At 50.9% G+C, this 17659-nt stretch overlaps 1 protein-coding gene and 1 long non-coding RNA gene across 8 annotated transcripts in view; one reads left to right on the forward strand and one right to left on the reverse strand.

Annotated features, from left to right (window-relative positions):
* The window catches only part of LOC134730124 (uncharacterized), a 32545-nt gene extending 27330 nt beyond the window's left edge, over positions 1-5215 (forward strand). The window contains exons 2-3 of the long non-coding RNA XR_010111802.1: positions 362-1804; positions 5036-5215. This is a non-coding gene — a long non-coding RNA (uncharacterized LOC134730124). The remainder of the gene's footprint in view (positions 1-361; positions 1805-5035) is intronic.
* The window catches only part of PACSIN2 (protein kinase C and casein kinase substrate in neurons 2), a 143343-nt gene that overhangs the window by 28951 nt on the left and 96733 nt on the right, over positions 1-17659 (reverse strand). For all 7 annotated transcript variants that reach the window (XM_003805168.6, XM_008968410.4, XM_055105416.2 and 4 more), the window contains exon 2: positions 13210-13346. In XM_003805168.6, the coding sequence (XP_003805216.1) occupies positions 13210-13269 (60 nt within the window). In that variant the 5' untranslated portion in view covers positions 13270-13346. The remainder of the gene's footprint in view (positions 1-13209; positions 13347-17659) is intronic.

Here is a 17659-nt window from a genome sequence, read left to right on the forward strand (position 1 = left end):
TTTAAAGTCAGCTAGGATGAAGTGGCAGCTGGAATCTCAACCATCCCTGTGCAGAAACATCCGTGCAATCAGGAGCAGAGAAAGGGGCTCTACCTGAAACCCAGCAGCTTATTGTCACAGGCGTGCTGGGGGGACTATCCAAAGAGGCCACGTCAGCTCCTCCTCCATCCTGCATGCATGTGTTGTCAACAGTCCAGAGGTGCCTTTCACAAGGACGCTGGAGAAGGTCTGCTGTGCAGACACAGGACCATGCCAAGCTCTGTGGTGCTCCCAACCCCTAATACCTTCAGACTCTGGGCCCTAAGAGGGTGTGGACCTGTGTCTTCCTAATCCACCACTCTTTCTCCATTGCTTTCCACAGGGTCTACCGCACAGCAGGCACTCCATAAAAATGTGAGGTAAAACCATAACATGACCAGAAGAAAATGAACGCGAATACCTTTGTGACTTACGGTATGGCTCCTTAAACAAAATTTTTCTTTTTCTTTTTTTCTGAGACGGAGTCTAGCTCTGTTGCCCAAGCTGAAGTGCAGTGGTGCCATCTCGGCTCACTGCAACCTCTGCCTCCCGGGTTTAAGCGATTTTCCTGCCTCGGCCTCCCGAGTAGCTGGGATGACAGCAGGCAGAGCACACAGAGACGCCTCTGTATGTGGGTGCCCAGAGGGATGTGCCTGAGAACAGCAAGGCAGCTCTACGCCTGTGGACTGGCAACCACCAGAGAGTGGGAAAGGCCAAGTGTGGGCAGAGGTGGGTGTACGGCACCCTTTACTGGATATACTGGTGGAAACAGACTGGGCAGGCCTCTGTGCACAACTAGGCAGTCATTAAATCATAAAGCATGCAAGTGCCCTACAATGACCCAGCAGCTTCATTCTGGGCTTAGATTCCCATAGAAGTGTTCCCTTTGGTCCCAGGACAGGTAGGGGGCCTCTCCCTGGGGAATGCACAGGTAAGCACGGGGCCCAGCAGTGCAGCGGGAGGAAGGATGTGTGCGACTACGCCGACACACTGACCCAGAACAGAAACAGAATGATGTGGGGCATGATGCCATTTACATCAATTAAGAATGCGTGCACATGAAGTAGGGGTGCGAAGTTTATGAGAGCAGATGCTAACAAAAGCTGTAACATTAGAAATGGGGAGGGGGCCTAGGTATCAACTGCAGGTGGAGAAATAGAGACAGGAACGGTTACTGATGAGCGAGTCCCCCTCCTACCTGCCCCCATCTCAGCTCTCTGTGAAGTCTTGGCTCCTTTTCCCCACGCAGGCTTCCCTGATGCAGCCCGTCCTTGCTGGAGCACCAGCGTGGAGCACCGACCCAGTCTACACCACCTGCACCCACAGACAGGGGAGACTCATCTGAGGACTCCTGCCATCTGGTCCAGCTGGGGGCCATGATGGCCCTTGTGAACACCGTCCCCATGCCCCTCGGGTCACAGCTCATCTCAAAATTGCCTCGAGCACATTAGCCTCACTTCCCTAGCTAGACTGTAAGCCTCCCGGCAACAGGTGCCACACACTGAGTGATTTTCACTAGCGACGGCGTCATAATAGAGCATCCCATACTTGGCCAGGCAGGGTACTGACAGTTTTACATGCCACCCCACTTAATCTTGTGAGAATGCTAGCCAGGGGATACTATTAATGTCTATTTTTAAAAATTAAATTAAATTTTACTATTTTATTTGCGAGAAGGGTCTCACTGTATTGCCCAGGCTGGAGTGCAGTGGCACAATCACAGAGGCGCAACCTTCCCGTCCGAAGCGATCCTCCTGCCTCAGCCTCCGAGTAGCTGGGACCACAGGTATGTACCACTACACCTGGCTAATTTTTTATATTTTTTGTAGAGACAGGTTCTTACTATGTTGCCAGGGCTGATTTCAAACTCCTAGGCTCAAGCAATCCTCCCAACTTGGCCTCCCAAAGTGCTGGGATTACAGGCATGAGCCACCGCACCCGACCTAGTGTCCCTATTTTAGAGAAAAGGAAACTGAAGTTTGAAGAGATGCAGTCACTCATGGTCATGCAACAGAAAGAGAGGCCACCTGCCCAAACATCCCTCAGGCCGGGATCAGAGCTGGTGTAAACTGAGACTTACCAAGTCAACATGAGATGATGCGTGTGATTCCAGCCAGCCCTGTGGGTGCCAGCAAGTCACAAACAGAATTCCAGACTCCATGCAGCACACAGGCCCTGCTCCTGTCCCCACCATATGCCAACGAAGTTCCCAGGAACCCCAAGCCTGTAAACTTCTAGGACCGGTTGCCAAGGATGACCCTGATTTTAACCTCAGGATGATCTTCCCCTTTAATCTGTGGCCCTGAAGGCCCAAGCACCACAACCGCTCCCTCTGCACCCTGGAGAGGAAGGGTCAAGGGTGAGCCAGCTATCCCAAGCTGACCTACAGAAGAGCTCCTGGCGTACCCCTCGCCAGGCAAGCCCATGGAACCAGAGTCAAATGTTTTATCCAAAGCTGATCAAATATGCCAAGAAGCTCTAGCATCTCCTCTGTCAGCCTGGCAGACAAGGATGAGGCAACTCTTTAGGGATTCCTTAATTCCAAGTCTGCAGTTGGCAACGAGACGGGCAAAATGCTTTCGATATCTTGTTCAAATCCATCGGATTTCCCAGCCCTAACAAGACCTCCTTCCCTTCACCTGCTCTCATGAGGGGAGCAGCACAGATCTGGCCCTGCCCCAAAATGTGTAACTTTGTACAAGTCCCTCTCCGTATATTTCTGCCCTTTCAGTTGTCAGGTAGAGTCAGAGCTATTCCTGTGAGGACCAAATGGCCCAGGATAGGAGGGGTTTACACTGCAGGGTAGGTTTCTTCCCAGCCAGCTGTGCTCTCCGCCTGCCACGGCGATTGCCTGACAAGGCCTAACTTCTTGCTAAGCCATTTCTTCACCCTGTCTGGGGGTCAGGGTGGGGGGTGAGGTGAGCCTTCAGGATTCCAGGGTTTCTGGTTGAAGACGATGTTGGTGCTTCCTGGCATACCTGACCAGCTTTGGGTCAGACATTCGACTCTGGTTCCATGGGCTTTGCCTGCAGGGGCACCACCAGGGCGTCTTCCTTCCGTGGTTCAGCTCGGACCAGCTGGCTCGCCCCTGGCCCTTCCTCTCCAGGGTGCAGAGGGAGCAGTTTCCAGTCTGCTGATGCCACCAGCTGGCTGGCTCCCCACTGAAGCATTCATCACTCCATTTCTGAGCGTCTGGCAACACTCTCTTGCCACTGAGAGGTATTTAAGGAACATCCACTGTGTGTGAAGGGCCACGAGGCCCTAGGGATATAGTGGTGAACAAACTGCCATGCGACTGTCCCTCATGGAACTTATGGCCAGAAAAATAATGCAATGAGACAGTGACACATTGTGAGAAGGAACACTCTGGGTGGTCAGGGCTGCCTGGAGGAAGTGATGTTTGAGGCGGTAGCTGAAGACAGCTCTGAGGCAAGGCCGCTTTCTCACAGCTGAGGAAAATGCCATGAGGCCCACGGAGAGTGAGCTGGGGGCTCTGCTGCCCCGGGACGCTTCCCCCACAGATCACCCCTCCCCCTGGTGGACATGTGCCGTCACATGCCAAAATGCATCAAAATAGTGGGTTCTGAGGGCAACTACTATGCCTCTATATGTCTCCATCATCCATGCCAGGCAGAGAGAGGACACCCTATCTTCTCAGAGCCCAAACAGTGCTGGGAGCTGGGATTTCCATTCCCCCTGGAAAGGAAGGGACTGAGAAGTCGCTGAGATCTCAGAGGCATGGTCAACCAAACAACTCATGATCCTTTATCTATCAGTTCTTTTTTTTTTGAGATGGAGTCTCGCTCTGTCGTCCAGGCTGGACAGTGGTGCATCTCAGCAGTGGCATGATCTCGGCTCACCGCAACCTCTGCCTCCTGGGTTCAAGCGATTCTCCTGCCTCAGCCTCCCAAGTAGCTGGGATTACAGACATGCACCACCACGCCTGGCTAATTTTTGTATTTTTAGTAGAGACAGGGCTTCGCCATGTTGGCCAGGCTGGTCTTGAACTCCTGACCTCAAGTGATCCACCCACCTCAGCCTCCCAAAGTGTTGGGAATACAGGTGTGAGCCACCGCGCCTGGCCTATTTATCAGTTCTCAATCCTGCGAGTTACACGAGCTCTCTCCATGGTAGCTAAAAGGAATCAACTCTTAGCACGTCATCAGCCAGTAACTTCATGGCCAGCAGAAGAGCAACTCCCGGCGCTTCTGCCGCATTCCTGAGAGAGTCACATAAGCATAGCCAGCTGCAGGGCCTCACCGGGCCTTCACTGCAGCTACAAAGCTTTCAGGGAAATCCAGGGCCTGAGTTAGTTTTATCCCTAAGCCAACCCGCGTCCCAGGCAGCTAGAGGGGGCTCCAGGACTGAGTCCCTTCTCCTCAGGACTGTGCCCTGCAGAGTCACTACCTCTCACCCACCTTCGCTGGGGAGGGTGTGCGTGTGCCTGGCAGATGTTGTATCCTGTACACACCTGCCAGATGTCCCCATGGTGACAGCTTCAGGCAACTTTCTTCCAAACTATCCTAACCCCTATGCTGAATCTTCCTTTCCAAACGGGGATGACTGTTGATATTAGGGTTGTGAAATCTGTGATGTGTGTTGAAAACACCAAAGAGTAACAGGGGTCCTTGAAAAACCATCTAGTCCGTGCCTTGCTTTCAGGTGCCAAACTGCAATTTCCACATCCTCATTTCTATGGGATTCCACTCGTCCTGGTCCCCAAACTTCCCACCAGCTCATCCACCACTGGGCTCCCAACTTGTCTCAGCCCTGGAATGTAGGCCCTGGAAGTTCCACACTTCGGTGCTACCTTGAACCACAAGCTCAGACTAACACCTAACCTCACTGGGGCTCCCCATCTGCAAATGAGGTGACGCTATTTACCTTGCAGGGTCCAAGAGGGTTAGAGATTCAGAATCGCCTTGAGTCTGATCTACAATCCAGACTCGATTCTGACCCAGCACTAGTCCTGTCCTTTCCTCGGGGCCTCAATTCTGTCTCAACTTGGGGTTTTCAGTTCTTGCTCCCAACACTGACTGGCCGTATCCTCTGTTCCTGAAACCTGTATCCTCAAGTACGAAGGTGAAGAAAATGGAGCTCACTACCCTGAAAGCACCCCTTGCTGTTTGATCATTTAAAAGCATGAATCCCAGATTTCAACAATCATAAAGACACACTGAGTACGAATCTTTAACTGAAATGTTCAAAATGACAAAATAAAAAATAGATGACACAGAAACCCAGAAATTGCAATTTTCAGATCCTAACTCCAAAGGCAGAACACATAAGATAGACAACATAGAGAGAAAGGATGTGTTTACGCAAAGCTGTGTTGAACTAACTCTTCCTCAAGGCCGTCGGCCAGGCTCCCCATGCTCTGCTCCCTTGGTGCGTGTTACACAGATGTCGAGAAGGCCCCGCGACACCCTACATGGCGTTCACATGCACAGCATATGCCACCCTGTGTGCCATCTCCCATCCTGGAGCCCTGGGTCTCTGGGAAGACATGCACTGCTCACTTGCCTTCAGCCGAGCACCCAGCAAGTGGCAGGAATTTGGTATGTGGCTGCCGTTTTTGCTCTCCCTCACTCCTCAGGGAGGCGCCCCCACTGATGCAGGCATCACCTTGCTGGAAGAGCTGCCATGGCGAGATCACCTGCCCGGTCCCTAAGCTCGCTGAAGACCTGAGGCTTTTGGCAGAATTCCCGAGGCACCCCCTGACTGACAGGGAGTGTGAGAGACATCCAAAACTGGCTCGACCCCTAAGGTCCAAAGCCGATGATCTAGTGGGGAAACGCCAGCTGGGAAAAGCTGGAGGATCATTTCTTCCAGGAAGCCTCCCCGCCTCCTTCCGTTCCCTCGTCTTCCCAGTTTGGTGCTTCCACAGCCCCCTATACTGCACTCCAGTCTACCTCCACCCTGGCCCTAGCCCCCTGCACCCGAATCCTGGTTTACTTTATGACTCCTGTTACCCCACCAGTCCCCACTACTGGAATGTGGGCTCCTCTCCCCATCTCTGTGCCTGGGCACCCCAGCTCCGCCCCCCTGCACTGTGCCCAGCTCAAACAATCGTTTATCCACAAACGTCTCCATGGAGCTAAGCCCACCACAGTCTAATGAGCACTACGGACCCTAAATGAAAATGAAATGAAAGGAGATTTGTTACTGAATAGAAAGGAAAAATGTGTCTCTTAAACAGTTTTAAAAAGTTATTCTGACATCACTGAGATCAAATAAGAAAATAAAATTTTATCTTCATCTACAGAAATGCACAAAAAAAATTTAAAAATTTTTATCTTCAGAAGACAAGCTTCTTGACAGCACAAAACCCCGAAGTGCTAAATTCCCTCAACGCAAAAACCAAAGAACTCTTTCTCTGCATTCAGAATGATGGCATTCACACGGGGGGAAGACAGGTCTGTCTGCACAACAGAAGGAAAGGTGACCTCATTCATCCACCTTTTCCTGTCTCCGCGTGTGCGATGCTCCCGCGTGTGGCTGCAGAAACGGTAAGTGTAGAGAGGACGCTCAGAGACCACTCGGGCTCGGGAGTCATTTAGACTTGGCCTTGCCATGCAGGTGTCCTGTGACCTCAGACAAAATAAACTCTGGGTGTCAACAGGCTCATTGGTGCCGCTGGCCCAGTGCCCAACTACCAGCAAGTGCTGTCCCTGGCCTGGGCAGCCCATCACAGAACAGCAGCAGGCCATCACTGCTGGCTGAGCCTGACCTGCGACGGTGCACCCCAAATCCTGCTTTCTCTTCCTCCACTAAAAGTGGAATTTGATTTTTCCCAGTATCGGGAATGGCTGAGCACGCAGGCCGAAGACAATGTTGTAGATGTCATACACCAAAGGGCATGAAAGAGCTGAAAACAAAAATGACAGATTCGACGGCCTGCAGCAGCCAGCCAAAATAAACTGCCCGGCTGGCTCCCTGCAGTGCTCCTGGTGGGTGGATGGGTAAAAGGGATTGGTGCTGGCCAGGGCTGGTCCCTGCCCTGTTTGCCCTAAAAGCAGGAAGCCGCCTGTGGGAACCAGGCCAATTCTGCAGCTGCTGGAACCCAGCAGGAGAGGCTCCTGTGAGACCTTCAGTCATATCTACCTGACCACCCACCGCCACCCACTCCTTCAAGTATGTAAGTCCCTCCCATGTGCTGTGCATGGCACCAGGCCCTGGCAACACCAGCCAAGCAGCACCTGCCAAGCTAGAGGACAGTGGCCATGGACAGAGATGGCAGCAGTGCTGAAAACTGTCCAAGGGAAATGGCAGTCACTTGTGGAACTGTCTTGTGCTGCTGCTGGCCTGTGAGCTCCAAGAGGACAAGGGACTGTCCCTGTCACACTCACCTCTGTGTCCCAGCCCCAAGCTCAGGCCAGGCATGAGCCTGACTGACTGACCAAGGGGGACAAAGGACAGCTTGGTTAAAACCCATCACACCATGAGAAAAACCTCCATTACTGGGTAGAGATTGGGCAGCAAAGGCTGCTTTCTGCTCTAATCTCAACGTCAAAGTCTGTCCAATGTTGACGTCTGTTTTCATAAGCGTCCAAGCATTGCTTAGGTTGTGTATTCTAAACTGTGAAAAACACCCATTTAAAAACACATAATTCTGAAGAGTCACGAGATTCAGGGTCAGCCAAACATGGCCAAGACAAAGGCAGCCCACACGTCGAGGGCCCTGATCTGCCCCATAGGACGACAAAGTCTATCTGAACCACAATGGAAATGTCCACTATAGCTCAGGGGGAGGGTCACCCACCAAAGAAGGGCAGGATCTTAGGAAAACTATTTTCTCACTGGCTTAGAAGAAATTCACATGAATATAACTCATTCCTGAAAAAGGTAGGTATACAGTGCTCTGAAGAGCAGGCTGCAGCAGCCTGTTCAGAAATCCCAGAACAGCCAAATACCATCAGAAACACAACTCTCCCCAAAATAAGCATAAGAACCTTAAACGAAGATTACGCAATATACACCATGTCTACATTTTGTGTGTAACATCGGGGTAGGAAAAAGAGTTTTTGCCAAAAGAGAAAAAAAGTACCACACACAATTTTAGCCTCTTTGTGGGTGTTCTCTGTAATTCTTACAACCATCCTGGAAGCAGGAAATGAGCAATGCCATGTTACAGCCTAGGAAATGCTGGAGAGCACAGAGGAAGACTGCCCAAGCCTGCCCGGAACAGTCAGGGAAGGCTCTTCCTTTCCCAGAGCAGCTCCCCAGGAAGGAGAAGGAAGTCTGGATGGAGGAAAGGATCCTCCGAGCCACACCAGGCAGGGTCACAGATCTTTGTGGATGGGAGCCTGGGGTGGCTCAGCTTGGCTGGAGCCCAGGGCAGAGCTTCTCAGGAAGAGCCAGGGAGTCCAGCTGGCTGTCAACACGTGCTCGTGTCTTGGCCATGCTAAAGAGTATGCTTCTATTTTGAAGGTGATGCAGAAAACTGAAGCTTCCCAGCAGGGCAGGGAGCCATCCAATCTGCTTTTCTAGATGGGCTATCTGGCAGTGGGGTGGAGACTGAGGAGTTGATGCCTTAATCCTTGCTCATGGTTCAGCAGATACTAGTTCAGTGGAAAGAAAGAATTAATGGTAATTTTTAGAAACTTTAGTGAAACTAATGTGGGCCACTAACCTTCTAGGAGCCATATGTGAGCACGGTGGGGTGATAATTAAGCTGATGCGCACCCTGTCCCGAGGAGCCCATGGATGTGGGCACACTGCTCCTGCAAGGCTGACACAGGCAGGCCATCACACGGAAAAGTCCGTTGGGGTCGGCGTGCGTGGAGGCGGCCGGGCAGCAGACAGAGCCGGTCACTGCTGCTGAGCATGAGGTGGTATTGACATTCGCTCGCTTCATGCTTGCGCTCAGGGCACTGCTCTGCCGCCTCCTAACTGCTCTCCATACAACGCTGGCTCTAGGAGGCCCAAGGCTGGGCTCTCATATGGGGTGCCCAGGACTTAGCCCAGGGCCTGGGTCATGGCAGCTTCTAAATATGTGTCCTATAGAATTGGTATGGAAGGATGGGGAAAGTATCACTCCACATGGATGATGAATATGAAGGCGTTCTCACGTGATGAGCTGTCCTGCAGTGCTAGAGTCTGAGAGAAACCAGCCCGACTCAGAGCAAGTTGCAACAACCTACAGGGAGCACCTTCCTGGCAGGGAACGGTAAATGTTGAGAGTCACGTGCCAACTCTTCAGGACTAACATTCCCAGAATATTTGACACAAGATACTTATGTTCTCTTCATCTCCCCAAATACTCTTCTCAGGGGCTCTTTGTACCCACAAGATAGTGCACAGAGGTCAGACTCAGCCTGTGTTCATCCAGAAGATCTGAGCTCTAAATGCACAGACAGCTGACAGCTGTGCAGAAATCCCGCCTCCGGGGAGCTTTTGTTGAGGCAGACTCAGGCTCCAGTTCCTAAAATAAGTGGCGTCTGCCCTCCTAGCCTGGCCCCCAAGGAGCCCTCAGAGATGCAGGCAGCGGCTCTCAGCCCTGCTAGGGACAGACCTGCCATCCTGTTCCCAGAGCCTACTGAAGGTAAGGGAGGCCAGGAAGCACTGGTGACACGTGAAAAGCCCCAAGGCTCACAGCCCAGGCCCTTTGTACACCAGCTCCCAGAACCAAAGAGAAGGCCTGGAAGCAGTGCCCAGAAGTGGAGAGGCAGGAGGAGGGCCCCTGGGCTCCTGCAACAAGTCAGGAAAACTTGCCAGAAGTAGCCAAGCTGCCCCATGCCCTGCCGTGAAGCCTGTGGGCGGGCCAGACCGGGCTCTGACTTGCTGAGGGAGCGACCCACCTGGGGAAATGCCTCCACTTGGCCCCCGCCACTGTAATCCCGCACGACTTCCCATTTTGCTCCAAAACTGGCCCTTAGCTCCAAAAAGGTCAAGGTCCTCAGCACTCTGTAAGACCACACTCATTCAGGCTCCAGACTTGGTTCCAACCTGGAATGCCATCCCTTCTACTTGTTCCCAATTCTTGGCCCAACCCTACTCAGCCACAGGCCTCCTCTGCTGACTCTGCTCAGCAGACCATGTTACTGAGAGGCAGAGCTGGGGGTGGTCCCTCCTGCTCTCATACTCCATAAGCATCTTCTTTGTGGGAACTGGATCCCCTCTCCCCTCTTCCTCTTTTTATTTTTCCCCTATATCTACAGGGTTGGGGGAATGCAGGAGGTACTCCTTCCGAATATACATTAAATAGCTCTATTCAGTATCATGTCCCTGTGGGTAACCTCTCCTCCCACAGGTCAGTATGGGTTCCTTCATTCGTCCAGCAAGCATCCAAGTGCAGCAACGTCCACTACCCCATGCTGCCTTTCCTGTCCTTCCCCCTGGGCAAACCCAGCAAATCCTACGGCACCTGGCATGATGACCTGCCTAGTGTCTACCTTATTCCTCCAAATGTCACAGCCAAAGGCTCCTGGAGGACAGGGCCACACAGAAGATGCCTCTGGAATGACATATTCCAGTTAGTATCTTTTGGTGGGAAGGAGTAAAATTAAACACAAAAAGCTTTTCCACCTCAAGACCACAAGGCTTTCTTTGGAAAAGTGTCCTTCCATGCGAAAGAGGAACTTGCTACCTGCCTGGGAAGATGTGCAGTTGGCAGTGTGCACCTGAGTCTCTCAGATCCCAGCAGGCCATCACTGAGCAGTCACTCCGCCACTCAACGACCATCCGTCATGGAGAAGGCGGACGACCACAGCACTGCGGAGTTGATACCAGCTGGAGAGTAATTTCAGGGACAGCATCACAAGCTGAGCAGAGCCCGCCTGAGCATTTTCAGGCAAAAGGAGATGTTCTTGTCTACTGACATTATTGCAGTTGAGAATTTAACAGGGAGCATAAGAGCTTAATTACTGGACTTGTTAAAGCTAGTTGATTTAATATATGCTGACAATATACACTGGCAACGTTCACCTGAATGTTTTTTAACAAGCAGCTGAAGAATTCTGTAATAGCACTATATTTAGCTACATAATTTTCCCAGCAGTTTCTGCCACCAAGTGGGTAATGAAGACAATGTCGCCAAAGGCACCGCAGGAACAGACATTGACTGAGCACACCGACTCCCTCAGCTCCCGTGTCAGAGGGAAGGGCCCCCACCAGCCTTGCCCTGATGCCCTAAAACACTTAACGTTTATTCATTCTTTTAACCCTCACAATACTAGGATATAGGTACCGTTATTACCCCCATCTTATAGATTGGGAAATGAAGGCAAAGAAAAATCAGTAACTTGCCCAAAGCCATACACAGGAGTAAGTGATCAGGTCAGCAGTCAAACCCAGACCTCCTGGCTCCAAAGCAATGTCTTCACCTGTCCCCATTGCCTCTCCTGGCCTATCCCTCACAAGGAAGGGCCTTTTGAGTGTGCTTGTCCTGTCTGCACCACCACCAAGCTCAAGGCAGGGAATGATTGGTGCCAGCCAGCAGTGTCACTACAGTTACAAAAAAGAGGCTCCCCATAACTGGAAAGGTTTCTATCTATAGTTTTGGTTCAGTGTTGAGAACAAGGGCCTGCACTTCTAAAGGCTGGAGAGCTCACAGGAAGGCTCTTACAGCTGCTGCCAGCTCCATAAGCGCTCCTGCACTAATGAGGCCACAGCCTCTCTGGGGGGGCCAGCCAGTGGGACCTGATTACTGTGAACCTGTACCTGCAAGCGGGGGCAAAGGCAGTCCTGAATTCTAGCACTGTTCCAGGGGCACCTCCAAACCACGTCGTGTAACTGCTGGTCCTGCTTCATCTAGTTTCACGGCCAACCACCTGCCATGCTGTGAGATGTGGCTGGTGACCTGTTTGGCTGTCACTGCTCCTGTCACTCTTGCTGTCTTAAGTGAAATATTTCCCAGGCAGATGTGCCTCTCCGGCTGCTGAAATTTGAGCTGGGTGCCCCCCTCACCCCTCCAGAAGGATGCCACCAGCCGAGGGGTGGCAGCAGAGAGGACCTGCATGCTCTGTGCCTTTCCACATTTACTTCTGCTGTGGCAGAAGCCAGCTCCTGGAGGGCAGGAACTCAGTCTGTCACATCCCTTGCCTAGCACACTACAGGTACTCAGTTAACACATAATTTTTTTTTTTTGAGACGGAGTCTTGCTCTGTCGCCCAGGCTGGAGTGCAGTGGCGCTGTCTTGGCTCACTGCAAGCTCCGCCTCCCGGGTTCATGCCATTCTCCTGCCTCAGCCTCCCAAATAGCTGGGGTTACAGGTGCCCACCACCATGCCCAGCTAATTTTTTGTATTTTTAGTAGAGATGGGGTTTCACCATGTTGGCCAGGCTGGTCTTGAACTCCTGACCTCATGATCCACCCGCCTCGGCCTCCCAAAGTGCTGGGGTTACAGACATGAGCCACTGCGCCCGGCCATGCAAAGCCTCTTTCCATGAAGGCCAAGAAAGCTCCAGGGGTTTTGCCACAGGGACAAAATTAGACCAAAAATTGACTTCCTATAGTCTCAGCTACTCAGTAGGCTGAGGTGGGAGGATGGCTTGAGCCCAGGAGATCAAGGCTTCAGTGAGCCATGATGGTGCCATTGCACTCCAGCCTGCGCTCTCGAGACCTCAACTGTTAAAAAAAAAAAAAAAAAAAAAAGATGGACTTTCCATTAACTAGCAGGAAGGAAAAGTAAGTGGGACTCAGGAACAACACCCTCCGCCTCCACAAAAAAACAAAAATAATCCAATCAGGAAGAGGGCCACTCATGGGTACAGACTGGCGGCAGATGCTCCAGCAAGTTTGAAGGCATTTGGCCCTCTGGCCACTTGCCTGTGCTGTCCAGCATGATGTCAAATCACAGCCCTCCTTGTTTCTACATAAAACTCAACAGTAAAGTGCCTCGTAGGATAAGCTGAGCAATTAGTGTCTGTCTCTCCCACTCACACCATGGCAAACATAAAAAGGAAGGTGATCCCCAAGACCTTTCATAAACACCCCTAACCTCTTTAAGTATCAGCCTTTCCTAGCAAGGTAGGTAAGTTCACTGCCTTCGATGATGGCTAAGGCATACCTGAACTGCCTAAAAACAAGTGTCCAAACCTTTTCTGCTGCTATCTAGGTCTGACTACAAATGCATGGCTGGTTTGGGGGTATGTTCACCTCATTTCCCAACCTCCACCAAAAAAACCAAAGGGCCTGCCAGACACTATTGGCCTGGCCACTTCATTCACTGGAAGAAAGCAGGTGCATTACCTCCCAGAAGCTGTCGCTGGACACTTCTACTCCAACGGAATCATCATATGTGACAGACATTTCTTCAAAGGCTGAGGAAGCAGTGAAGTATACTTAGTCAGGGGTCAACTTCGAACGCTCAAAATCTGTAGACAAACCTATAAATGAAAAACATATAACATAGTGGTTTTTAAATTCCCAAGGTAAAGAAACAAGTCATCTCTATTTCACAACTTCCCGTTTCTAATCACTGCCTTCAGTACAGGGCGGTCTATAATATTTCCTTTAGGTGGCAGAAAGCCAGTAGACTCTAATCAACTCTGGGCACATATGTGTATGTCTGTGTGTGTGCATGGTGGGTGATGGGGGCGAGGGATGCATGTGCGTAAAAGGCAGAGTCCTTGGATCTCTGGGCTTGCCCATCCCGACCTACTCTACCTAACTGGTAGGGCTAGGACCCAGGATAAAACGTGAGTGGAGGTAATCCCACCTTTGACACCCTACTCCCCTCTCCAGAGTGTCTACCACATTCCACTTGTGTGAGCACTGTCCCCACTCAACTCCACCTTTACTGACTCCGCCACTGAAGCCACAAATTCAGACCAGTTTGTTCTGACACTGTCTGTGTGTGGCTCAGCTGGAAAGCTAAATGGATCACTTCTGAATAACAGACTCAGCAATCTACAATCCAGGCAAGGGTAAAGGCGGCAATTATTTCCCCTGTTGGAGGGAAGAAACTGAAGGACTCCCATAAGCACAAACCACACCTTGCTAGTGTGATGACCTGTCCGCAGCCGAGATGAAACTGTCTGACTTTTTGGTAAAAAGGTGACCCCACCTTTCTTAACCTTACCCTGTGTTCAGATCACACAGCCAGAGATCCAAGACCTTCCTCACTGCCACAGTCAACAGTCTAAAGCCTTAGCTTAGCAACAGGAAGGGGTGAGACAGAATGGTCAACTTGTTTTGAGCACCAACAAGGCACAAGACTTTGTTCTAGGTCCTGTTTCATATGTTATCACATGAATCTTCAAGATTCTCTGTGACACAGCCTGGAATTGGAGCAAGAAACACAGACTCCAGAGTCAGACTACCTAGGCTTAAATCCCAGACCCATTACTTATGAGGTGGGCAACAGTGGGCAAGTTACCTACCCTCTCTGTGCCTCGCTTGCCTTATCTGGAAAAAAGAGACAATAGGCCGGGCACAGTGGCTTATGCCTGTAATCCCAGCACTTTGGGAGGCCAAGGCAGGCGGATCACCTGAGGTCAGGAGTTCAAGACCAGCCTGACCAAGACGGAGAAACCCCGTCTCTACTAAAAATACAAAATTAGCCAAGCGTGGTGGCATGTGCCTATAATCCCAGCTACTCAGGAGGCTGAGGCAGGAGAATCGCTTGAACCTGGGAGGTGGAGGTTGCGGTGAGCCAAGATCATGCCATTGCACTCCAGCCTGGGCAACAAGAGCGAAACTCTGTCTCCAAAAAAAAAAAAAAAAAAAAAGAGAGACACTAATGGAACCTACAACACAGAATTGCTGCAAGTCAAATATATACAAGAGCTTAGAACAATACTTGGCCCTTAGTAAGTGCTATGAACTTACTAAGTACTGTTATACACCCTTAGTAAGTGCTACGAACATAGTAAATAATGAATTATTGTTGCCACTATTATTATTGCATAGTAAATGATTACTATCATTACTTCTGTCTCTATTTTAAAGTCAAGACAATTGATGTTCAGTAATTTGCCCACGGTTATCCAAGTAATGGCTGGTGGAGACTAGTATTTGACACCAGCTCTGCCTGCTTGCTAAGGTAATATTCTCTCCATTACACCAAGATGTTTTCCAAAAACAATCTCAAAGTTAAGTAAATCAGGCTTCCTACAACCTAAAATTGGATTGCTAATTAAAAGGGCTTTATCTGGTGGATTGCAGAGCTCCTAAAGGTAAACACACTGCTGTGCAGCAACAGAGACAAAGTCCACAACAGATAACGGTACTTCAAAGCCAAGTCCTCCAAAGACATTGCCGCTGTGAGGAGACAGTTGCAGGACTAAGATGCATGCACGCTCCTAACCAGGCTCTCATGGAGAGAACTCCAGTGAGGGGTTCTCCCACACTGGTTAGGGCTCTGCTCCATAATCATAGGGGCAGCGTGTCATCTGAACCACTAGGATTCACAGAGGCTGGACAGGCCACCTGGCCTGGGCCCTGATGCCACCTCTCACAGTAATTTTTTTTTTTTTTTTTTTAGGTGGAATCTGGCTCTGTTGCCCGGGCTGGAGTGCAGTAGTGCAATCTCAGCTCACTAAAACCTCTGCTTCCCAGGTTCAAGCAACTCTAGTGCCTCAGCCTCCCCAGTAGCTGGGATTACAGGCATGTGCCACCACGCTCGGCTAATTTTTGTATTTTTTTAGTAGAGATGGGGTTTCCACCATGTTGGCTAGGCTGGTCTCAAACTCCTGACCTCAAGTGATCCACCCACCTTGCCCTCCCGAAGTGCTGGAATTACAGGTGTGAGCCTTTTTTCTATGGAATCCTATGCTGCTAGCCAGGGCCCTCCTGGAGTCGCCTCACCCCATGTTTCAGCAGGAGAAAGTTTTCTACCCAGAGCAGCTGGTCTCTGCTCTAGGCTTCTCAGGGAATATCAGGGCTTTGGGCTCAGGTGAGTCTCAAAGTGGCCCAATCAAGCCACCAGCTGGGCTGCCTGGCCAGCCATGGGAGCAGCTGCAGGGAAGAGCAGGCCCCTGCTCCGGACTGAGAGGCAGCTTGACACCTGAGCCACTTGGGCAGAGGAATTCAGATTCTGTCTGGATGCAGCTGTGGTCTTGACACAGTTCTGCACAAGATTGATTGATTGACTGACTGGTGGTTGACTGATTGACAAAGCGTCTTGTCTGTCATCCAAGCTGGAGTGCAGTGGCATGATCACACAGCTCACTGCAGCCTCGAACTCATGGGCTCAAGCAATCCTCTCGCCTCAGCCTCCTGAGTAGCTGGGACTATAGGCACGTGCTGCCAGGCCCAGCTAATTAAAAAAAAAATTTATGTGTGGAAACTGGGGTCTCACTGTTGCCCAGACTGGTCTCAAACTCCTGGGCTCAAGCGTTCCTCCTGCCTTGGCCTCCCAAATTGCTGAGATTACATGGATGAGCCACCACACCGGGCCTAAGATTTAAGAGCCCACTAAGTGCCAGGAGCCAAGGAGAGGCTCAGCACAGTGGGCAGCCTTTAGGAGTAAGAGCCTGAATCACTGAGCAGAGAGGTAATATAACCAAGATTCTGGGTCTGCCAAGGGCATCAGACAGGACATATGCTCTTAGCTGACCAAAAGGAACAAGGAGCAACCAGCAAGGGGAAGGGACATTCTCCGGTTACATGGTGGCAGAGCTGGGAAAGGCCCATACTTATTCACTTTCCTTCTGTCTGGGACCAGGATCTCATCATAGCACTGCACTCAGCAACAGTGACATCCTGTAGAATGCCTTCAGGTGCAACGAGGGACAAGCGTACCCCACGGGCATCCCCTGTGGCCACAGCTCAATCTGTAATAACATCAGCTCAACTATCCCCATGTGCATTACTTAAGAGTTCATCTTAATGCTCAGCCAGCTCCTCCCTGCCACAAATCTGTCACCTTCCAACTTAGACATTCTCCAAGATTATATACATCTTTATTAAGTAAAACAGAATTAGGAAGACAAATCTTTTTATAAAATGCACAAGGCATTTCAGACCCAACAGAAATTACTTTAGGAAGCTCTGCACCACCACTTCAGTTCTTGAGCTGGAATAATTCACAATCAACTACACTTTCATCTGAACCCTCTAAGCACATCTTATACAAGGTCTCACTGAACTGTGCAGTCAGAATCTAGCAAAGATATCCGAAGCCCTAAGGCGACACTGAGGCAAGATATAGAAAACCCAAAAAGACAGAGACTGTGAGGGGAAGAAATGAAAGTCTCCTGCCCGAAGAGTCAGTGAGGTAATGCAGACGAGGTGCCTATGGGGAAGGCCTGGGACGGTGGAAGGCGGGAAATCCGAGCTCTACCACTGGCCAGCTGGGTGACCGCAGAAAGCCATGTCATTTCTCTGAACCCCAGTTCCTGAGCTGTGCTTTACCAGGTTTCAGTGAAGGTTAAATGAGATGAAGGTCTCAGTACCCCCAGGTCACAGGCCGTGGCACGGCCTACCTCAATGGGAGCATTGTTCTTGGCCGGCACCCTGGGCTTCAAAGTGTCCTTGCTACTTCCTTCAGCTCCACAGTCACAAGGAATGCAGGTAAAGGGGAGGACCTGGGGGACAAGAATCTGCACCACAAAGAAAACCCAACTGATTGTACAACCATGGCCAATCTGGGAACTCATTTCTGATGTTCACAGAGCAACAATCTGGGGTGGGGGTGGGGATGGGGGGTGGGGAAGGGGGGCCTTGAGGGCAGGCACCAAGCTGAGTTCTCAATGAC

The sequence above is a fragment of the Pan paniscus genome, chromosome 23, assembly GCF_029289425.2.
Source record: "Pan paniscus chromosome 23, NHGRI_mPanPan1-v2.0_pri, whole genome shotgun sequence".
Classification (NCBI taxonomy): domain Eukaryota; kingdom Metazoa; phylum Chordata; class Mammalia; order Primates; family Hominidae; genus Pan; species Pan paniscus.